At 41.0% G+C, this 25062-nt stretch overlaps 1 protein-coding gene across 2 annotated transcripts in view; it reads right to left on the minus strand.

The window, feature by feature from the left end:
- Positions 1-4277: 4277 nt before the first annotated feature.
- Positions 4278-25062, minus strand: part of dennd3a (DENN/MADD domain containing 3a) — an 89605-nt gene continuing 68820 nt past the window's right edge. For both annotated transcript variants that reach the window (XM_059646196.1, XM_059646195.1), the window contains 8 exons: positions 21390-21519; positions 17782-17880; positions 16156-16295; positions 14479-14636; positions 14152-14294; positions 13036-13154; positions 11910-12047; positions 4278-8482 (listed from right to left, as the gene is read on the minus strand). In XM_059646196.1, coding sequence (XP_059502179.1) covers positions 8288-8482; positions 11910-12047; positions 13036-13154; positions 14152-14294; positions 14479-14636; positions 16156-16295; positions 17782-17880; positions 21390-21519 — 1122 coding nt within the window. In that variant the 3' untranslated portion in view covers positions 4278-8287. The remainder of the gene's footprint in view (positions 8483-11909; positions 12048-13035; positions 13155-14151; positions 14295-14478; positions 14637-16155; positions 16296-17781; positions 17881-21389; positions 21520-25062) is intronic.

Consider the following 25062-nt stretch of genomic DNA (forward strand, 5'->3'; position numbering starts at 1 on the left):
CTCACCTACCCCCTCACTTTCTCCCACCACCCCCTCACTTTCTCCCACCACCCCCTCACTTTCTCCCACCACCCCCTCACTTTCTCCCTCACTCCCCCCACTACCCCCTCACTCCCCCCACTACCCCCTCACTCCCCCCACCACCCCCTCACTTTCTCCCACCACCCCCTCACTTTCTCCCTCACTCCCCCCACTACCCCCTCACTCCCCCCACCACCCCCTCACTTTCTCCCACCACCCCCTCCCACCACACCCTCACTTTCTCCCACCACACCCTCACTCTCTCCCACCACACCCTCACTCTCTCCCACCACACCCTCACTCTCTCCCACCACACCCTCACTCTCTCCCACCACACCCTCACTCTCTCCCACCACACCCTCACTCTCTCCCACTACCCCTCACTACCCCCTCACTCTTTCTCTTTACCTCATGATAGTAATCATCATATTCTTGCTCTTTTTCATAAACTCTGTACAACTGCATAAAAAAGGAAATGCACGCTGGAGAAAGCTGGATGAGCTAGGGAGAAAAAAATAATGGAAGGGTTTTGACGATGTGACGATTGATTACTTACAACAATATAACAATTTAATGTTCCCCCTTGTGGCAAAGCATAAAAATGCATCTCTTGTTGCAGTTCAGTGAACACGGAACCAGACTTGATCTCAGCAGCTCTGATGAATCGAGATAACAGACGAAGTTGTATTAGCTCTGAGTTTTGAGGAGATTTGTAGCTCAGGTTGAGGTTCTGGATGTGAGTTTGCTCGCTGAGCTGGAAGGTTAGTTTTTCAGACGTTTCATCACCGTTCTAGGTAACATCATCAGTGAGCCTCCGATGAAGCGCTGGTGTTATCTAAGATAATAAAATGTGAGGCTGGATGAACACAGCAGGCCAAGCAGCATCTCAGGAGCACAAAAGCTGACGTTTCGGGCCTAGACCCTTCATCAGAGAGGGGGATGGGGTGAGGGAACTGGAATAAATAGGGAGAGAGGGGGAGGCGGACCGAAGATGGAGAGTAAAGAAGATAGGTGGAGAGGGTGTAGGTGGGGAGGTAGGGAGGGGATAGGTCAGTCCAGGGAAGACGGACAGGTCAAGGAGGTGGGATGAGGTTAGTAGGTAGCTGGGGGTGCGGCTTGGGGTGGGAGGAAGGGATGGGTGAGAGGAAGAACCGGTTCGGGAGGCAGAGACAGGTTGGACTGGTTTTGGGATGCAGTGGGTGGGGGGGGAAGAGCTGGGCTGGTTGTGTGGTGCAGTGGGGGGAGGGGACGAACTGGGCTGGTTGAGGGATGCAGTGGGGGAAGGGGAGATTTTGAAACTGGTGAAGTCCACATTGATACCATATGGCTGCAGGGTTCCCAGGCGGAATATGAGTTGCTGTTCCTGCAACCTTCGGGTGGCATCATTGTGGCAGTGCAGGAGGCCCATGATGGACATGTCATCAAGAGAATGGGAGGGGGAGTGGAAATGGTTTGCGACTGGGAGGTGCAGTTGTTTGTTGCGAACTGAGCGGAGGTGTTCTGCAAAGCGGTCCCCAAGCCTCCGCTTGGTTTCCCCAATGTAGAGAAAGCCGCACCGGGTACAGTGGATGCAGTATACCACATTGGCAGATGTGCAGGTGAACCTCTGCTTAATGTGGAATGTCATCTTGGGGCCTGGGATGGGGGTGAGGGAGGAGGTGTGGGGACAAGTGTAGCATTTCCTGCGGTTGCAGGGGAAGGTGCCGGGTGTGGTGGGGTTGGAGGGCAGTGTGGAGCGAACAAGGGAGTCACGGAGAGAGTGGTCTCTCCGGAAAGCAGACAGGGGTGGGGATGGAAAAATGTCTTGGGTGGTGGGGTCGGATTGTAAATGGCGGAAGTGTCGGAGGATAATGCGTTGTATCCGGAGGTTGGTAGGGTGGTGTGTGAGAACGAGGGGGATCCTCTTGGGGCGGTTGTGGCGGGGGCGGGGTGTGAGGGATGTGTCGCGGGAAATGCGGGAGACGCGGTCAAGGGCGTTCTCAATCACCGTGGGGGGGGAAGTTGCGGTTGTTCGCTCCACACTGCCCTCCAACCCCACCACACCCGGCACCTTCCCCTGCAACCGCAGGAAATGCTACACTTGTCCCCACACCTCCTCCCTCACCCCCATCCCAGGCCCCAAGATGACATTCCACATTAAGCAGAGGTTCACCTGCACATCTGCCAATGTGGTATACTGCATCCACTGTACCCGGTGCGGCTTTCTCTACATTGGGGAAACCAAGCGGAGGCTTGGGGACCGCTTTGCAGAACACCTCCGCTCAGTTCGCAACAAACAACTGCACCTCCCAGTCGCAAACCATTTCCACTCCCCCTCCCATTCTCTTGATGACATGTCCATCATGGGCCTCCTGCACTGCCACAATGATGCCACCCGAAGGTTGCAGGAACAGCAACTCATATTCCGCCTGGGAACCCTGCAGCCATATGGTATCAATGTGGACTTCACCAGTTTCAAAATCTCCCCTTCCCCCACTGCATCCCTCAACCAGCCCAGTTCATCCCCTCCCCCCACTGCACCACACAACCAGCCCAGCTCTTCCCCCCCACCCACTGCATCCCAAAACCAGTCCAACCTGTCTCTGCCTCCCGAACCGGTTCTTCCTCTCACCCATCCCTTCCTCCCACCCCAAGCCGCACCCCCAGCTACCTACTAACCTCATCCCACCTCCTTGACCTGTCCGTCTTCCCTGGACTGACCTATCCCCTCCCTACCTCCCCACCTACACCCTCTCCACCTATCTTCTTTACTCTCCATCTTCGGTCCGCCTCCCCCTCTCTCCCTATTTATTCCAGTTCCCTCCCCCCATCCCCCTCTCTGATGAAGGGTCTAGGCCCGAAACGTCAGCTTTTGTGCTCCTGAGATGCTGCTTGGCCTGCTGTGTTCATCCAGCCTCACATTTTATTATCTTGGAATCTCCAGCATCTGCAGTTCCCATTATCGCTGGTGTTATCTTCCGCTTTCTACTTACGTGTTTACGTTTCCTTGGGTTGGTGATGTCACTTCCTGTGTTGATTATGTCATTTCCTGTTCTTTTTCTCAGGGGATGGTAGATTGGCTCCAAATCAATGTGTTTGTTGATGGAGTTCCGGTTGGAATGCCATGCTTCCAGGAATTCTCATGTGTCTCTGTTTGGCTTGTCCTAGGATGGATGTGTTGTCCCAATCAAAGTGGTGTCCTTCCTCATCTGTATGTAAGGATACAAGTGATAGTGGGTCATGTTGTTTTGTGACTAGTTGATGTTCATGTATCCTGGTGGCTAGCTTTCTGCCAATTTGTGCAATGTAGTGTTTGTCACAGTTCTTGCAAGGTATTTTGTAGATGACGTTTGTTTTATTTGTTGTCTGTATAGGGTCTTTTTAGTTCATTAGCTGCTGGTTTTGTGTGTTGGTGGGTTTGTGGGCTACCCTGATGCCAAGAGGTCTGAGCAGTCTGGCAGTCATTTCCGAGATGTTTTTGATGTACAGGAGAGTGGTTATCGTTTCTGGGCACATTTTGTCTGTTTGGGTTTGTTGCTGAGAAATCGGTGGACTGTGTTCATTGGACAAACAGGCAGAAAGCCAGCCACCAGGATACATGAACATCAACTAGCCACAAAAAGACATGACCCACTATCACTCGTATCCTTACATACAGATAAGGACGGACACCACTTTGATTGGGACAACACATCCATCCTCGGACAAGCCCGACAGAGACATGCACGAGAATTCCTAGAAGCATGGCATTCCAACCGGAACTCCATCAACAAACACATTGATTTGGAGCCAATCTACCATCCCCTGAGAAAGAGAACAGGAAGTGACATCACCAACCCAAGGAAACCTAAACACAAATAGAAAGCGGAACATAACACCAGTGCTTCACCAGAGGCTCACTGATGATGTTAGTGGTGACGAAATGTCTGAAGACGAACCTTCCAGCTCAGCGAGCAAACTTATATCCAGAATCTCTAGTAATGAAAATGCTCCCCTAAGGGGATGGTGGCACAGTGGTAGTCTTAAGACCGCTCATCCAGAGGTCACAGCTGGAGGGTTGTCACCTGTTCAAAAAGGCACAGGCCCGTTAACATTTTACACAAAGTGACATGCTAAGCGGTTCTTTTCATTCTGTAATTTTCACAAAATGCAACCAAAATCATCCCCTTTGGATTCTACAAAATACCATTAGTAATTATCCAGAAATTCAGAGTCAAACGTTCACTTCTGAAAGGAAAGATAAAGGCATACTACAACAACTTTTTAAAAGGGTTTATTTATTAAAATAAGAAACATCGGAGAAATGAATATGAAATATGACTAGTACTGCAGCAAAGATGAGATAAGAAAAACATTACTGTACAAAGCATCAAATATTGTTTCATATCGTAACAACTTCAATGTAACTTTTGCATTTTACACAGTACATTAGTGTGACATATTTTGGTTTTGATCTGCTCACTAAACACAGCTGATTTTGCTTATGTTTATTCTCAATTGAATCTTAATTTACAACATTTTATTTAACAGCTTAACTATGTGAAATAACATACTGTAACAGGTTATAACAAGTTTGCAGATTTACAATCCCATTGCAGATAAAATATTAAATGCCTTTTTCTAACATGACTTCACTAATAATCTTAGCATTAAAAAAAACATTTTTATTTATTAAATTGCTGAAAAATAACTGACAAAAAGTGTGTTCTTTCAAACTGCTAATGAAGACCCATTTTGGGCTGTCTTAAATTCATTGAACATTGGTATTTGCTTTTGGTTATTGAGCAATACAAGAAACATTTTATTTGTATTTGTTCCAACAATAAAAATGTATACAGCATGAGAAGAGCTGACTGGTCGGCATGGAGATGTAGCAAAAATGTTTAAATGTCAATCTTAATTAGCTGATTAAACAGCTAAGACAGGTAGACTGAATTGTCAGGGCAGTGCCATGGGAAGTGTAGCAAGAATGCATCTCAACTGTATTGGAACTCACATACCACATGAATGATGATTTCATGAGGGTAGTTTTGAAACATTCTCTCACAACATCTATTCATGAGCTTGTCAATAAATTTGATCTTGCAGCAAATGGAACTGTTGGAATCGTAATGCATTTATTGACCAACGAATGTAGGTTTGTAGCAGATACTAGCACCAAACCCATTGGCAATTTTCTCAGCCAACACAGCAAGAAAAGGGTGCTCGCTTGATGCCTCCTTTTCAATGGTAAATCTAAGTGCAGAATGGAATTTAGTAAATTGAGCACAGAAATTCTTTGATGTAGCTGTGGGATTCAAATATTGCAGATGTGTCACCGACTATCGGAAGTGTTCAAGAGGTGGGAGATTAGTCATTATTAAATCAAAGGGATGCCTCTTGTGCTAATTGACAAACAGACTGTCAGTAAGACCTGGTCCTAGAGAGGATTCCATGGCAAAACTATGTATTTGGGCTACATGGTACAACTGAAACTGAACTCAACTACAGATCTATTGAGGTTGACGAAAACATTCGTGAGTGCAAAATGAAAATCTTCACGTGCATCTCTTGTCAGTAATGCTTAAGTTCTGTACTACCAAGCAATTATCAATAAAAAGTCTTTTTCACTCTAGTGACTATTTTACTAAATGCTGTATTGTTCATTCACTGTGTATTTCAGAAATTGCAATACCCTTGTGCTGGACTAGATATTTACACTAAAACAAAGGCAGAACTTGGTCATTTGGCCCACTGAGACAGCTCCACCATTCAACGAGATCATGGCTAATCTGATGTTCTCAATTCCATTTTCCTGTCTTTTCTCCACAATCTAACATCCCCTTAGTTTTTTAATCAATATCAGTTTTTGAATACATTTAAATGACCCAGCCTCGTCAACCCTCTGGGGTAAAGAATTCCACAAATTCACTGCCATCTGACAGAAGGCATTCCTCCTCATTTTTGTCACAACAGGGTGGCCCCTTACTCTGAGTTTATGCTCTCTGGTCCCTACGTGGTGAAGCCACTTTTAAAATACAATTCTGGTTGCCTTTCTATTAGGAAATATGTTGTTAAACTTGACAGAGTACAGAGAAGATTTACAAGGATGTTGCTGGGACTGGAGGGTTTGAATTACAGGGAGAGGCTGAAAAGTCCAGGGCTTTTTACCTGGATTGTCGGAGACTGAGAGGTGCCCTTATAGAGGTTTATAAAATCAGATTGGCATGGATAGAGTGAATAGCCAAGGTCTTTTTCCTAGGGTGAGGGAGTCCAGAACCAGAGGGCATAGATTTTAGGGGAGAGTGGAAAGATTTAAAAGGGCAACTTTTTCATTCAAAGGGTGGTGCGTGTATGGAATGAGCTGCCAAATGAAGTAGTGGAGGCTGGTACAATTACAACATTTAAAAGGCAAATGGACTGGTATATGAATAAGACAGGTTTAGGGGGACATGAACCAAATGCTGGCAAATGGGACTAGGTCAGATCAGTATGTCTGGTGAGTGTGGACAAGTTGAGCCGAAGGGTCTGTTTCTGCACTGTATGAATCAACAGCTCTATAATTAGCAAAACAAAGATTTTCCTTTGTTTTAAAAACTATAATACATAAGAGTGTATCACTGCTCTTTAATCAGAAGAAACTACTTTCTAATTTACTCAATCCGGCACAAATTACAAAAAACTGAATTTCAACATTTGGAATATAAAGACTGATGGGGTACTTTCATCTTGAAGTTGAGACTTTAGTGTACCACCCTAGGTGAAATATTTTTAGATCATAAGCACAGTAGCACACCATGTATATAATTAGTTCAATTTCTGCCAATCCATCGCATGCCTTTATATACCATGACCACTCTAGTCAATGCTGAATCAGAAAGCAACCTGCAACTCCAGCACAGTCGGTTGTTATTTAATAATTTCTGGGGCTCATAAGGCATCCGCAAACCTCATGACACACCTCAAGTTTCACTTTCTTATGGTTTTAATACAAGCAGATTTAAATCAGAGCATTATAACAGGTTTACCGATTTGAGTGGAAAGGGATTGGTAATGTTGTAATATTGTACAGAATGTTGAGGTAGGTGGGTTGTTTTTACTTAAGAAAAATTAATAATAGTTGAATATTGCTCTGCAATTAGCAGCCTGTACATGTTAAACATAATAGACAAATGATGCAAGGCAGTGAATTGTGTTCTATGCCTACTTTACAGATTATTTTAAATATGTCTGATCAAAAATATTAAAATTTATACAAATATACATATAGAAACAAAGAAGTATATGGACATGTGCGTTACCGGCATTGATGTTTTAGACAATCGTCCTGCAACAGTTAAGGTTCGAAGCTCAAAAAACTGCTTGGTGTGGCATTGACATTTTGTACTTTTCAAAATACTTGTAAAAAAAATTGGTGTTATATCCTAGGCAACTGGAATGAGCAGATGGACCACAACAATATTTTCAGATCCTGTACATTCTATTATATAGCACTACAAACTTGCAGGGAAAGAAAACATACAAAACAGCTTATTCACAATATTAATCATATTCTGTCTAATATTCAAGCTCAACTTCGATTTCTGTTCCCAAATCTTTACTTCACTTTTAAATTCCTCATTCCCTACATAAATTTAGATTCATTGGAGGACCCCAAAGCAATGGCCTAGCAACTGTGAATATATAAAAAAAAAATTGAGTAATAAATTGCAAAATGTGCACAAAATTGTTCAAATCAAATACAAGCAAAGTACCATGGATACAGAAACCCTGAAATAAGAACTGAAAGTGCTGAAAACACATAGCAAGTTGGGTTATGACCTGAAATATTTCTCTCTGCAGATGTTGCCTGATCTATGGACTTTGCATATTTGGCAATCTGATTAGTAGTTCTTTGGTTAATTCATATGAAGTAGGAAGTAAGTTATGGTCAGTTGCACAATGGTATTAATACAATTCAAGCTAGCCCAAATCATTCCACTTTAGCACCAGTTTGAAACAAATTTTGTCTGCACTATGTAATTTCAAGAGGCAGCTTATAGCAATACATGAATCAAAGTGAAAAATTCAATACTATTCTGTATTAGTGCAGATTCCTAATGATTCCGAAAAAAAAAATATTTTCAGGTCTCATTGTTGCATGCATTAAGTACTTTTTTAGTATTTTGTTCTTGTTTCAGATAGACTTTTAAAAGCATAATTAAACAGTTGGGCCAAAGGACAGGAATTGCATGCTATCCTCAAATAAGCAAAGTTCAAAGGTCAACACTATAGTACCATTGAGGTAAAATGCATACAAGATGATAAGTTACCCAACATTCCAGATGGCAACTTTCCCATCTTCTTTGCCAGCACCACTAATAACATATCTGTCTTCAATACTACACAGTGCTCGAACCATGTCTGCATGAGCTACCAGTTCCTTTTCCACATTGCATGTGGTTGTATCTACCACATAGATTTTCCCTCTCACTTTGTCTGATCCTCTGCCTCCAATCCAGAGCTGAAAGAGATTGTTAAAAATCATATTATCAGCTATATTCCTTTCAGCATAGTATTAACCAGTTTCAGCAGAGTACTATTAGCAATGCCTAAACTCAACGCTTTATTGAAGAAGTGATTTTGTTATACAATATTAAAGTTCACTTCTCTTGTAAGTAGAAATTTTCATGCAGAAAATAGACATTAGTCAATCTTATCAATTGCTTTTGTATTTGCAACCGGAAAAAAGAAACATACTTCCACATAAGTCAAGGAAATCCAGCACAGTTAAAAATATTTCTTTCCAAACAATGGGAAGAGAAAACACAAATGCAAAGGGATCCAGATGATATTTGATCCCACAAACCCCAACTTACGATATTTTCTAATCAACTTGTTCAGGTGTTATTACACACCACTGGAGCACATAAGGCTCAAACCCAGGCCTTCTGGCTCAGAGGTAAGGGGCAATCACAATGCCACAAAAGCACTCAACAACCAACTTAAAGCAATACTATTAAACAAGCTGATAGAAGATAAATCAGCAAATGAAACCTTATCGACATAATAACAACCCATATGCACATGATCAAGGAGCACACTGCTCAGACCACTGGAAGTTGAGAATATTTTATCTCAAAAGGGCAGTTATTTCTTTATGCTTCAAAATAAATGTAAACCAAGATGAATACTGATAGACTGGAGCACGTCAGTCACTGATTCTGCTTAATCATGCCATTTGTCTTTGAGTGGGGTTAATGGAAGAGAAAATATTACTTGGAGAATGATTACAATTCCAACGAGAGATTTGATTGATCCAAGAATCTACACTCAATGCCTAAATTTAATGAGGATGGAGTTGAAAATCACTAGACAGATGAAGTTTCCAAAAGAGATTACAGGGTGTTTTGACAGGAATAGCTAAGGCTATATGCCAGCCTGTCAGAACAGCATTTGGAGCGGTCAGACAGGTAATACTCAATGCTTATGAACTTGTGCCTGAAGTTTATCAATTGAAATTTATGACGACATGATAGAAACCTGATTAGATAGTTGTGGATTTTTTTTTAAACAAGAGAACGAAATATTTTGGGATCCATGGTTTAGATCACTTAAACCAGAGAAAGAAAATTGAGAACGTAGGGAAAATTTTAACCATGGAAGAATTCAGAAATAGTATTCCTACATATTTAAAAATTTGTTTAGATGAGCATTAGGTAGCATCAGAGAAGTGGTAATTCTGGCTGAACCTGTGATATTTCACAGAGACAATAACAAGTGGAGACTCATCCGAGAGCTCCAAATTCATTTTGTTTGACAGGGGTCTGTGTCTATCTTGTCAAAGTAACAGAGTGGCTCTAGGTTCAAATTAGCTTTGCTGTGGTGAAATTTATTGCACACGGTTTGATGATGGCTTAGAAGTTATTAAGAGCTGGAAGTGGAAGATTTACAGTGGACTATTTACAACCTTTGACTAAAGTTAAGATAAAAGAATTTAGCAGATTTATTGAAGACACTTAAAATTAGTAGTTTGTCAGGATAGATATTTCCATTGGTTATACCACATTTAGAGTTGTTAAAAAGGAAACCTGAAACTGGGATTTCACAACTTAAGTTACCTAAGGTACAGTTCAAAATAAAAACTGGACTTCTAGAAGGAGAAATGAAAAGACAGAGGAGAAAGAAAATTGGAGAACAATGGAAAGAGAGGAGAAAGAAATGCAGAGAGAAATACAAAGAGAGATGAAATTAAGAAAACTTTAAATCCAAGTTATAAAGTAGTTATAGAAAATGTGTTAGCCAGAGAAAAACTTAAAGAAGAACAAAAAGGTAGATAATTTGGATTATTCTACTTCAGATAAATTTCTTTTGCAACAAAATTCTGATTTATTTTCAAGCAAAATCAATAGAATTGCCTGCGTATGTTTTAGTGAGGAGCCACTTAGTTAGTTAAAAAAAATAGAACATGGTTTACCAAGATAGGTGTCCAAGTGGGACCTGATTTGTCCACATAACAATCTGAGGGAATGATAACACAAGTTATTGCCAAACCAGGGCACAATATATGTTAGCAAAGGTCTGGTATGATTAACTTGTGAATACAGGCAGAGTTTTGGATGAGTTCAACTTAACAGACAGGAAATGGCAGAAGACAGAGTGGCACATAAAGAGATGATTAAATATTTCAGCTTTGTCTGTTAACATCAGTGCACGCAAGCTGTGCACCACATAAATTCTCATGTAAATTTAAATAAGGGGTTGGGTAGACAGACATCTAGCCATGAATATGGAAGGGAGGAAGGCCCCCAAACCCTCCTGACTCCTCTCACTCTCCCTCAAATGTCCCGCTTCTCCTTATATCTCAAGTCACATTTCCTCGCTTTCCCCCGCTCTTGCTTCCTTACTACTTCCGCCCACTGACGCCCATTTCAATATTGTGCATCTTCTTTGTGCATGTGCAATGCAGACTTTACGTATGACATCACTGAATTTTTACATGAAGGCGCAAGGGGTCTGGAATCATGCTCAGTAGTGCCTCCGGAGTAGTGCACAAGTGCAGTTGCCCACAGCAGACAGTGCCAAATTTTTCATGATTGTTGCAGACTGGGCTGGAAGGTTTTGTGTCTGTACAATTCTCGAGCCAGTCCTAATCAAAAATTCAGAAGACAGTTGAGAATGTGACTTGCAGACTCTGGTGCAGGATATTTGGCGCGTCCACGTTTAACAATTTTTTTTGAAAAATAAATTAAAATCACGAAGAAAAGTAAAATCAATGGTAGAGCCCAACAAGCACTACTTCTAGCATCACTTAAGAAAATTTACTAAAAATTAATTTTAAAATCCAAAACACGTGCACGTTACAGTCAATATGTATTAAATGAAATATTTGTAGAAAATAAATCTATTGAACTTTAAAATATTATTTAATTTGCTTTTTTTCGAAAATTTGAACATGCTTAATCATTTCTTTTAACAGTCTGTAAAAACAACAATCACTTAAACAATGAAACAGTGGACTAATGATGAAGGCCAACTTTACCACCAGAGCTTTTACTCATTCTGGTCAAGTGATTTAGGCGGTGAGAAAATCCCCAGTAGTTTTTGTTAGTTACTTTGGGGAGAAACATGACACTTTATAGTTGATAACAGTAGCTCTGATTAAGATTCAACAAGGTGGTACTGACGAAAATGAACTGACATGGTTTGAAGATAATAAAGTGTGAAGCTGGATGAACACAGCAGGCCAAGCAGCATCTCAGGAGCACAAAAGCTGACGCTTCGGGCCTAGACCCTTCTTCAGAGCAAGCTATTATCTTGGATTCTCCAGCATCTGCAGTTCCCATTATCTCTGACATGGTTTGAGCTCCATGTTATTTAGAAATTACACTACCATGCACCATACATTTTCCATTCCTTAAATAAACTTGAAATTGAAGTTAAGTAATTACCTGATTTTTAACACGTATCATACAATTAATGCTCTTGCAGGCCTGAAGCTGGATCTTTTGCATGGGTTTTGACAGATCCTTCATATCCCAAATACAAACTTCTCCTTTATCGGCACATGCTGTCACCAACTGATTTTCCTAAAGAGAAAATATAGCAGCGAATTATTAAAAGGAAACAATATGTAGGACAGTCATTACTGGCTCATTCCACTTAAGGTTGACCTCAAAACACTTGTTCAAAACTACTGCTTCTGTTGCTACAAGCCTGGAAATTTTTAAAAAATGCATATAATATATATATTAAAAACATACATATATGTATATATAAAAATGCAGAAGTGTCCCTCCAACAAGCTGACTTGCTCAAAAATGATGCACTTTTCTCATAATTTCACTGCAGCAAATACAGCTCATTTTCTTCAATTAAATGTTTCTAATGCAGCCAAGTTTATGCAAAATTAATACTATTAGCAGAGCTGCTTTTCTCAACATTAACAATATTCTTCATTTCTTTACTCAAATGTTTAATGAACACTTTTTTTTATAATAAGTAAATATTCTAGTTGAATAAAATGTGTAATGTGCTCTGGAAATTTAAAACAAAATCAGAAAATATCAGAAAAACTCTGCAGATTCAGGCAGCAAATGTGAAGGAACAGTTAATGTTTCATGTCTGTGATTTTCCAACGTGGGAGGAAACAGGGATGGAATCAGTACGGATAAGAAATTTCTGCCATGTAGAAAATTAGCAACACTCAGAAATCCACCATTTTAAACGCCCATTCCGTCCTTCAGTAAATGAAGCTGGGGTTCGGATATTCCCAGAGAATTAATGGTTGTCTGGGCTCTCCACGAAGCCTCAATACGTCGTACAAAGCACTACAGAAACCTAGAAACCCTGGCAGCAAATATGGAGAGAAAATCAAGCATCGATTTTCCAATTTCAACTGGAATTGAAATGTTAACTTTAGTTCTCTCTGTCTCTCTCTGTCTGTCTCTCTCTCTCCAGAGATGCTGCTGGACCTGTTGTTTCTCTAGCACTTTCTGATTTTATTTCATAATCGCCAGCATCAGCAATATATTGCTTTTACTTTTGTGGTGTCAAAATTTAATTGTTTCAGCCTACCTCAGGAAAGGCAAGGAAACTGCTAAATTGGACATGACGCCCTTTTGGATTTTCCAATAACATCACTCTCCGTAACAGTTGCCCATTTTTTTTCACTTCCAGCAGTGCGTCTCCTATACCTAACAGATTCAGGGCAGACAAGCTTGAAATAGCATAGACAATACCATCGACAACCATTAAATTTGACTGAGCTTTCTGAAGGCATAACAGAGAGCAGTAATGGAGGCAAGGCAATTCATTATCATATGAGTGTCAAAAGGAATGAAGCAGGGCATCACCCGACAGGTTTAATAGCAAAGTTGAAGCCCACTGAATAAATGGAACAGTGGACACGCATTCTGAATTAGCTATGTAATAGGAAACATTAGTCAGAAAAGAAAACAGTTTACCACTAGAGAAATTTATACGCAGAGATCAAAAGCTGGGAAGTTATAATTAATCTTTAAACAACATTCGTTCAATCTCAACTAAGATCTTTAGACATCATATTTTAGAAGGCTTTAGGGAGAATATTTTTAAAGAGAAGGCTGAAAGAGATTTGATAGATATGTTCAAAATCATGAGGGACTTAGACTGAACAGATATGGAGAAAAGATTTAAAGTGATTGGAAAAAGAATCAATGGTAACATGTGAAAAGCTTTTTTGTGTAGTGACAATTTGAATCTGGTTTGTACTGTGTGAAACAGTGATGGAGGCAGGTTCAACTGTGGTGTTTAAAACAGAATTGCATAAAACCTGAATGGAAAAGAAAACCTCAGTGGGATACACAGAAAGGGCCAAGGAGTGGAATTTCCTAAATTTCTCTTACAGAGGATCAGCATCAACTTAATAAGTCAAATGGTGTCTTTCTGTGTGACAACCATTCCACAATTAAGTGAAAACTATGTAAGGTATCATATATAAGGAAACATTCCACAATAAATGATAGTCAAAAAATGCAGAATGCAAGTGTCAAATGAATTGGATTATTAGAACTCTGAGGAAATGAGTGATTTGTAATTAAATACTATGATCTTCTGCGCAATTTAAATAAATATATTATTTACATACGCAATTTGTCTTGATGTAAGACTTTGAGTAAGTTTAAAGACAGTAAAAATATTGCTAATACTCACAACACCAGAGCATAGAATTGTGAAGTTTAATGGCAGTTAGCTTGTGGCAGTTGGACAACTGAAAATTAGTCTTTATCTCTAATGTGTGCACGTCCCAGCTAATGATTCTTCCATCTAGACTGCATGAATACACTTGCTTCTGACTAGAAATACAAAACCTTTATTATTTCATTACTTAACACAAAATAATCAAAAATGCTTACTCAAATATTACGGCATGCTGTATTAATTCATGTATTATTCATATATTCTCTTCAAATATTGCAATTTCAAAGCTCTAAATCCAACTTCTAGACAATAAGAACATACTCGTTTTAGGTACAATACCTGAACTTTGAGCCCTTATCCTCCAAGACCATGTCAGTGACATCACTGAAATGTTCAGTCAGTTGCTTGTTGCAAGACATGCTATGAGTATTGATAATGTAAATAGAGGAATCTTGTGAACCAACCCAAACTTGGCTGTCCACTGCCAACAAACAGTTCTGAAAATAAATTAATGACAAAAGTGGCTAACTTTCAAGTAATGAAAATATTGAATTGTAACAATTCATAAAAGCTGTTAAACAGAAAGACAAGTCTCAGGGACTACATTTTGTTCTAAGTACTATCACATTTTATACCGCGATTTTTGGACTGTGATGAAAATTAATCAATTTTCTCATTTCTACATGATCAAGCAGGTCTCTCTCCCTACCCAATTCTTTGTAATTTTTTCAAACAATATTTCCCAGAGCCTGATAATCTACATTGCAGAGTATTTATGGAAGTGGCCCTAGAAATTGTGGATGCACAGGTGGTCATCTTCCAAGATTTTATAGACTCCGTAACACTTACTATAGATTGGAGAGTAGCTAATGTAACCTTCCATTTAAAAAAGCGAGGTACATAAGCAGGAATTATGACAAGTCAGCCTGTTATTGGTAGTGGGGAAAATGCTAGAGTCCATGATAAAAGATTTAATAGCATACCTCTTAGAAAACAGTGGCAGAATCAAACAGTCAGTGTGGACTGACAAAAGACAAAGACAAATCGCACTTGAAAAATCCACTGGACTGTTTTCAAGGATGTAACTAGTAGAGTTGATGAGAGACAACCAGTGGATATGGTTTATTTCAACTTTCAAAAGGCTTTCAACAAGTCCCATGTGAGATGGGTGTGTAATACTAAAGCACAGGGGATTGAGGGTCATGTATTCATGTATGGAATAAGCTGCCAGTGTAAGTGGTTGAGGCGGGTACATTAACAACACATAAACAGCATTTGAATGAATACACGGATAGGAAAGGTCTAGAAGGATATGGGCCAAGGATATGCGGGGAAATGGGATTAATGTGGACAGGCATTTTGGTTGGCATAGACCCGCTTGGGTCAAAGGGCCTGTCTCCGTGCTGTTGGACTCTATGACTCTTTGACTTGTATTTGCAAGAACACACGCCTTCTGCAATGTTGATGGCAACAGTTTAGGTCACAAAGCCCAGCCATTGCTTTAATGTTTGCTCTGGAGGTTGGGTATCTCTGTGTAAGACATTTGCTTTACTGCTCTGATCTGTAGGTTTTTTTCTCCTAAAATTCAAAAATCAGTCTACATTCATTCTGACAAGCAATATGCTTCATTGACAAGGGATATGGTGATTAACTTTGTTCGTGAACAATAAATTGAGAATTTTGATGTGATTGGAGAGATTATACTTTGTGATATTTTTGGACATTAATCACTGAAAAACTTAAGTCAATTTTTACATAATGCACATGGGAAAAAACAAAACAAAATAATGGAAACTTTCATGTTAGTTTATATAGTAACCTAATTCCTGTGTTAAAGGCACATCTTTCCATTAAAGGAAGGAGCATCTTTCCATTAAATGTTAACATGATCAGTTATATAAAAAGTCAGAAACTGTACATTATTGTGCATCAGCAATGCACTTGTCCAATATTTTTCATATTATACTTAATTTGCCTTCAATGTCCTCTCACATGTTTTAAAACATTTCAACTCACCAATTTCAAGCTTCCCACTCGAATACAGCGCTGCTGAATGGACCATGTTGTTGAATTAAAGAGCACTACTTTTCCTTCACTTAATGCGCACCATAATATTGGATTTGCATTTTCATCCTCTTCTAGACGTGTTCGATGACCTAGCAGAGTGAAGTATGTAATTTGTGATTCAGAACATGTAATTTTCACATTGCAACATAAAACCATGGAAACTGATGGTCCTTCAAACCATAATAAACTCATTCAATTTTAGGTCTGACACAAAAGTATTTGTCCAGTTTTTTTTTCGTTCAGCAACAAAATAGCAGTATACACTTCAAAGAATGATGCCCTCAAGGTGCCAGTACACATGTTCCCAAACTGTGATTCATAATTCCCAGTGTGGCTGCAGGATGAGCAATTAGCATTACAAATGGCATGGTGGCTCAGTGGTTAACACTACTGCCTCAGTGCTAGGGACCCAGGTTTGATTCCAGCCTTGGGTGACTGTGTGTGCACAGTTTGCATATTTCCTCATATTTTTGTGGGTTTCTTCCCACAGTCACAAAGATGTGCAGGTTAGGTGGACTGGCCATGCTAAATTGTCCCATTGTGTCCAAGAATGTGCAGACTAGGTGGATTAGCCATGTTAAATGCAGAGTTATGGGAACAGGGTTGAGGGGATAGGGCAGTTGGGATAGTTTTCAGACGATTGGGGATTCTGTGATTCCAGAGCTCTCCCTCCTCTGAGGATTCATGGGTGATGTGAAACATTCACTTTGGTATACCAGCCTTGGTATCAGCTCCAAAGCCTGATGACATGCAGGCAACTTCATCTCTTGTCAAGGTGTAGTGGATCACAGCCTAAAGAAATGAGTTCAGAGTCCTGATGGCTGTATTCAGCAGAGCATGCAAAAATGGTGGGGGAAAAGGAACTTTGTTGTTTGCTGTTCAAGCCCCTACCCCTACCACTGCTAACCCTTCTCACTGTCTTCAATGCCATTTTGTCCCATCCCAGTCTGTGGTCACACCCAATTTCCCAGCAGCAAAACAGGACTATAGCAGAGAAATAGATGACAGAAACACTGACCCAGAGAAACTGATGAGCTGGTATTGGACTGGGGTGGGCAAGGTCAGAAATCACATTTCTGATGCAGAGAAACTCCGGCATAGACTTCCAATTCCTGATGAAATCAGTGGCCATCCACAGGGATGTTCAGTGGTGCAATTATATTAGTAAGCAGGTTAATAGCTAATCACAATGAAGTATCCCCACCAGAGGCCAAAACAGGAAGCCAAACACTTTTAATTTGAAATTTAATGCAGCAAAATAAATTTGATTGTATTAAGATTTAACAAGGTGTAAACTTTTCAAATATATTTCAAGAGACAAACAGCCTAATATTGGATATTTGCATCAATTTATAGATTTCCTGTTAATTGCAATCAAGGGGCCTGAAAGAGTGTAGAAGTTCACTAACAGCAACAGCTGAATTTCTTCATGACACTTTGCAAGTGTGCAGTCAGTTTCGTCGAAGTAATGACAATAAAAAGCTTTGCATCTCCATTACGATTTTAAAATCTAATCTATTATCTCACACACTTCTGCAATATTTCATTACAAAATAATTGATTTATTTTTCTTACCTGGTGTATACAAAAATGCATTCACAGCCTGAGGGCTTGTTTGACCAGCAGAAGGATTTATCTTGTGTTTCAAAGTCTCTGAAGTTGTTTTAGGAAGCACTAGAAAAAATTCAAGGTACAACTGAAGTTGGGCACAGAAGTCTAATATCAGAAAATGGTCAATAAACAAATAATTGTTAAAACACAAGGGAAAAACAAAAACATGGAATAATTTTTTTGTTATTCATTCATGGGATTTAGTTATTGCTGGCTGGCCAGCCAGCATTTATTGCCCATTCCCAGTTGTCCTTGTGAAGATGATGGTGAGCTGCCTCATTGAACCATAGCAGTCTATTTGGTGTAGGTACACTTACAATACCATAAAAGGAGGGATTTGCCAAATTTTGACCCAGTGCCGCTGATGAAATGGTGACATATTTCCAAGTCAGGCTGGTAAGTGGCTTTCAGGGGAACTTGTAGGAGGTAGTGTTCCCATTATTCTGCCGTCCTTGTCCTTCTAGATGATGATGGTCATGGGTTTGTAAGGTGCTATTTCAGGAGCTTTAGTGAATTCCAAGTGTCAAACATCTTGCGTGTTGTAGAGCTGGACTTTTCCACACAAGTGACGGGTATTCCAAAACACTGCTGATTTCCATCTTATAGATGACTTACTTGCTGTAGGATTCTTAACCTCTGACCTGATCTTGTAGCGACAATGTTTGTATAGATGGTCCATAGTTCAGAACTTTAATAACTGTTCATGGACTGAATGAATCAACAAAAGATAAACTATAACACATAGCATTAACTCTGTCTGAAATAAACTGTTTAGGTACAAAGACAAGCTGTTACACAGGGACTCAAGAAATTAGCCATGTCTTGGTGAGGCTACATAAACAAAACTACTTTGACACTTGCTTGCTAAACTGGATGTTAACCACAGGAAAGCTATGGCTTCAAAACAGACAGTCAATGTCAAATGTAACAAGAAACAAAGAAATTATTTTTGGTGAGGAAGCCAGCTGCAGTCTTGCAGTAACTTGGATGTAAGACTGTAAAGAAATCATTAGTATATCACTTCAGAGACCGAAGGATGAAAATCTGTATAAGAATCAAATAACAGAACAACACAACAACAGCAGAAATTTGAAGAACAACACTGCCAAAAGATCAAACCCTGGACACCTCCGACCCCAGTGTCAGACCACTGATGGTTGAAGTCCTGGCCAGATTTCACTATTAAATCGAGTAATAGCTTACTGCCTCTCAGCCCACTTCTGGCCTAAACAATCTACATCTTGCTGCATTTCAACATGGGCTACTTCAGTATCTGAAGAGTGTTGAGCAGTGTTGAACATTGTGCAATCATCAGTGAACATTTCCACTTTTGACAGTTTAATTAAGGGAAGGCCATTGATGAAGCAGTTGAAGATGTTTGGGCCTTGGACACTACTTTGAAGAACTCCTGCACAGCTGCGATGATGGATTTCCAACAAGCGCAACTATCTTCCTTTGCACCAGATATGTCTCCAACCTGTGGAAAGTTTTATCACTGACTCTACTTTCTTAGGTATCGATGTTTCCACGCTTGACAAATGTAGCATTGATGTCAAGGACAGACACTCTCACCTCACCTTTGAGTTTGAACACACGAGAACACTACACCCATTAACTACCCAGTCTCTGCATGATCAAGTGTATCCCAGAATGCTGTTTTAAGTTAAGGAAACAATTTCAGGGCCCCTAGCAAAGATATCTGTATCAGCGACAGCCAAAAATGAAATGCTAGAAGAGTGGAGACTGGCTAATGTTGTGCCATTATTTACAACAGGCTGCAAGGAAAAGCCAAGGAACCGGTGAGCCTAGTGTCAGTGGTGGGTAAATTGTCGGAAGGGAATTGTGGGTTGCACGGTGGCTTAGTGGTTAGCACTACTACCTCACAACAACAGGGATGTCTGTTCGATTCCAGCCTTGGTCAACTGTCTGTCTGGAGTTTGCATATTGTCCCTGTGTCTGCGTGAGCTTCCTCTGGGTGCTCTGGCTTCGTCTCACAGTCCAAAGTTGTGCAGGTTAGGTGGATTGGCCATGCTGAATTGCCCACAGCGTTCAGGGATGTGCAGATTAGGTGGGTTAAGGGGGATGGGTCTGGGTGGGATATGGACTTGTTGGGCCAAAGGGCCTGCTTCTACACTATAGGGATTCCATGGGATTCTGAGAAACAGGATCTGCATGCATTTGGAGAGGCAAGAACTAATTAGGGATCATCAGCATGGCTTTGTGCGTGGGAAATCTTGTCTCACAAATTTGATTGAGTTTTTATTTGAAGAGATGACCAAGATGATAGATTAAGGCAGAGCAATAGATGTTGTCTGCATGTATTATACTGAAGCTTTTGACAAGGTTTTGCATGTTAGATTGATTAGTGAGATTAGATCTCATGGAATCCAGCTAGTCAACTGGATACAAAATTGGCTTGATGGTAGATGGCAGAGGGTGGTGGTAGACGTTTGTTGTTCAGACTGGAGGCTTGTGACCAGTGGTGTGCCACAAGGATCGGTGCTGGGTCCATTGTTATTCACCATTTATACAGATAATTTATATGAGAACATGGGAGGCATGGTTAGCATGAATGACACCAAAATTGATGGTGTAGTGGACAGTAAAGGTGGTTATCTAAGACTACAGTGGGATCTTGATCAGCTGGGCCAGTGGGCCAAGGAATGGCAGAGGGAGATTAATTCAGATAAATGTGAGGTGTTGCATTTTGAAAAGACAAACCAGGGCAGATCTTAGGGTTAATGGTAGGGCCCTGGGGAGTATTATCAAATAATGAGACCTATAGTTCCTTGATAGTGGCATCACAGGAACACAATGAAGGTGTTTAGCACGTGCGCCTTCAAATCAGTCACAGCAATGAGTACAGGAGCTGGGATTCATGTTATGGCTATACAAGACATTGGTAAGACCACATTTGAAGTCCTGTATACAATTCTGGTCACCCTACAATTGGAGGAATGTTATTAAACTGGAAAGTGTGCAAAAGAGATCTACAGGGCTGTTACCAAGACTGGAAGGTTAGAGTTATAAGGAGATGCTAGATAGGCTGGGACTTTCTTCCCTGGAGCATAAGAGGTTTGGAGGGGGGGAACCTTATAGTGGTTTATAAAATCATGACGGGCATAGATAAGGTAAATAGCCGAGGTCTTTTCCCAAAGGTAGGTGTGTCCAAAACTAGACAGCATAGGTTTAAGGTTAGAGGGGAAAGACTGAAAAGTGACCTGAGGGACAATGTTTTCAGAGGGGGATGCGTACATGGAATAACAGACATCGGTAGAAGTGAGTACAATTACAACAGTTAAAAGACATTATGACAGGTTCATGGATAGGAAACGTTTCGAAGGATATTGGCCAAATGCAGGAAAAAGGGACAGTTCAGTTTAGGAAACATGGTCGGCATGAACACTTGGGCTAAAGGGCCTTTCTACATAACTCTTAAGACTCTAAATTATCATTGGCTGCATTTTTATATTCATGTTTAAGTTGCAATTAGCAATTAATATTGACACAATATATAAACAAGACCATTTTAAAAGTCAGTAAAAATAATAAAAATCTATCCTTATTCTTACCCATATTTTTCATTTGGTCAAAATAAGCCAATTTGGAAGCTGCATAAATAGCTCGAGGAGACTGCATGCATCCAACCACAGCATCCATTAACAGAACATTGGTTAGTGCTTGCTCAATGTACTGTGGGTCCTAAAATAGAAGTTAAGCAAACACCACTGGCAAATTAGAAACATATGTACGTCTTGAAAATGTTGAGACAATACTGGCTTCCACAATAATTTGTTAGATTTTAACAATAAAGATGGTCAAAGTTGCAAGATCCTAGGAAAAAAATCAGTCTGGAATCTATGGATGGAATTTTCCATTGGCTCAAATCATGTGGGGAATGTGAGAAGGTTGGGAATAAATGAAAAAAAAATCAGATTCCTAATATCAAGGAAAAAATTTCCAATTTTCCCCTACAGATTCAAATAATGAGCTCGGTGTCTCAATAAGGACCTGGGATTTTTTTATTTCCATGCATTTGATTATCATTATTATCTAATCTTGCCTTGTTCTATGCAGCTCTTGATTCTCCCCTCCTTTCAGTTCAGTCTAGCTAACCTCCACTCCTACGTTATATTATCATCCACACGCCTATTTTAACAGCTACTGAAATGTCCCTAATGAGGCTGACTCCGCTACCCTCTCCGGCAATGCATTCTACGCCCCAACCACTCTGAGTAAAGAACCTACCTTTGATGTCTCCCCTATATCTACCTCCGCTCACTTTAAAACTATGCCCCCTCATAATAGCTACCTCCACCCTAGGAAAAAGTCTCTGGCTGTCCACTTTATCTATACCTCTGATCATTTTGTACCCCTCTATCAAACCATCTCTCATCCTTCATCGTTGTAAAGAGAAAAGCCCTAGCTCTCTCAACCTTTCCTCGTAAGGCCTTCCCTCCATTCCAGGCAACATCCTGGTAAATCGCCTCTGCACCTTTTCCAAAACTTACACATCTTTCCTGTAATGAGGCGACAGAACTGGACACAATACTGCAGAAATGGCCGAACCAGACTTTTGTACAGCTGGAGCATAACTTCATGGCTCTTGAACTCAATCCCTCTATTAATGAAAGCTAACATACCATATGCCTTCTGAACAACTCTACCAACCTGGGTGGTAGCTTTCAGGGAACTGTGGACATGAACCCCAAGACCCCTCTGCTCCTCCACACTGTCAAGAATCTTTCCATTAACCCTGTATTCTGCTTTCAAGTTTTTCTTTCCAAAATGAATCACCTCACACTTTTCAGGGTTAAACTCCATCTGCCACTTCTCAGCCCAGTTCTGCATCCCATCAATGTCTCTTTGTAACCTAGAACAGCCCTCCACACTGTCCACAACTCGACCCACCTTCATATCATCCACAAACTTACTAATCCACCCCTCCATTTCTACATCCAAACCATTTACAAAAATCACAAATAGAAGAGGGCTCAGAACAGATCCTTGTGGTACAACACTCATAACTGAGCACCATGTTGAATATTTTCCATCCACTACCACCCTTTATCTTATAAGGGTCAGCCAATTCGGAATCCAATCTGCCATATTTTGCCCTATCCCATGCATCCTTATCTTCTGTATGAAGAACCTTATCAAATGCCTCACTTAAATCCATGTATACCACGCCCACTGCTCTACCTTCATCCACGTGTTTGGTCACCTCTTCAAAGAATTCAATAATGTTTGTGAGGCATGATCTAACCCTCACAAACCCGTCTATCATGAATCAAATTGAGCCTTTCCAAGTGATCATAAATCCTATCACTCAGAGCTCTTTCCAATAATGTGCCCACCACTGGCTTAAGGCTAACTGGTCTGTAATTTCCAGGGGTTATCCTTATTCCCTTTTTTGAACCAGGGAATGTTGTTTGCTTCTCTCCAATCTTCTGGCAGTATACCCGTTGACAGTGAAGGCAAAAGGATCATTGTCAAAGGTTCTGCGATCTCTTCCCTCGCTTCCCATAGAATCCTCGATAAATCGCATCAGGCCTGGGTTACTTATCTATCTTCAACTTCCTCAAAATTGCTAGCACATCTTCTTTACTAACAACCTCCTCTAGCCTCCACACTAGGTCCCTCTCAGTTGTGAATACCGAAGAGAAGTATTCATTTAGGACCTCTCCAACCTCTTTAGTTTCCTGGCACAAATTCCCTTTACAATCCTTGATCGGCCCTACCCTTTCTCCAGCCATTCTCTTCTTCCTCACGAACATGTAAAAATCCTTAGAGTTTTCCTTGATCCTATCTGCCAAAGTTTTCTCATGCCCCCTTATAGCTCTCCTAAGCCCATTCTTCAGCTCCTTCCTGGATAACTTGTATCCCTCTAGAGTCTTTTCCGTTCCTTGTTTCCTAAACCTTATGTAAGCATCCTTCCTCTTAACCAGTCATTCGCACTATCTTGAGAACAAAGTCTCCCTCACTCGACTACATCTTCCCTGCATGCTAAGGACAAACATATCAAGCACATGTAGTATGCATTCCTTAAACAATCTCCACATTTCAATACTGCTCTTCCCTGACAGCATCTGTTCCCATTTTATGTTACCCAGTTCTTGCCTAAAAGAATTGTAATTACTCCTCCTCCAATTATAAACCTTACCCTGTTGTACGTACCTATCCTTTCCCATGACTATTGTAAAAGTAACAGAGTTATGATCGCTACTGCCAAAATGCTCTCCTACCAACCGGTCTAACACTTGGCCCGGTTCATTGCCAAGCACCAAATCAGAAGTGGCCTGTCCTCATGCTGGCCTGTCTACATACTGTGTCAGGAATACTTCCTGAATGCACTGGACAAAATCCTCTCCACCTAAGCCAATACAACTAAAATGTTTCCGATCAATATTTGGAAAGCTGAAGTCAGCCGTGACTACAACCCTGTGACTTCTATACTTTTCCAGTATCTGCCTCCCAATCCACTCCTCCACTTCTCTGCAACTATTAGGGGGTCTATTAAAAGCCCCTCACAAAGTGACTGCTCCTTTCTTGTTCTGGACCTCAATCCAACCTGACTCTGTAGACAGAGGTAGTAGGAACTGCCAATGCTGGAGAATCTGAGATAATGCGGTGTGATGCTGGACGAACACAGCAGCAGAGGAGCAGGAAAGTTTGACATTTCGGGTCAGGACCCTTCTTCAGAAATGGGGGAGGGCAAGGGGATTCTGAAATAAATAGGGAGACATGGGGAAGCGGATACAAGATGGATAAAGGAGAAGATAGGGTGAGAGGAGACAAACACGTCAAGGAGGTGGGGTTAGAGCCAGTGAAGGTGAATGTAGGTGGAAATGGGGGGGGGGGGGGGGAATAGGTCAGTCTAGGGAGGACAGACAGGTCAAGGGGGCAGGATGAGGATAGTGGGTAGGGGATGGGGGTGGGGCTTGAGGTGGGAGGAATGGTTAGAGAGGCGGGGACTAGCTGGGCTGGTTTTGATTGGAGGGGAGATTTTGAAGCTTGTGAAATCCGCATTGATAACCTTGGGCTGCAGAGTTCCCAAGCAAAATGAGATGCTGTTCCTGCATCTTTCGGGTGGCATCATTGTGGCAATGCAGGAGGCCCAGGATGGACAAGTCGTCCGAGGAGTTGGGGGTCGGGGGTGGGAGTTGAAATGGTTCACAACTGGGAGATGTAGTTGTTTGCTGCAAACTGATGTACCGGGTTTGCTTTAGGACATGGTCGAGCAGT

The sequence above is a fragment of the Stegostoma tigrinum genome, chromosome 5 (genome assembly GCF_030684315.1).
Source record: "Stegostoma tigrinum isolate sSteTig4 chromosome 5, sSteTig4.hap1, whole genome shotgun sequence".
NCBI lineage: Eukaryota > Metazoa > Chordata > Chondrichthyes > Orectolobiformes > Stegostomatidae > Stegostoma > Stegostoma tigrinum.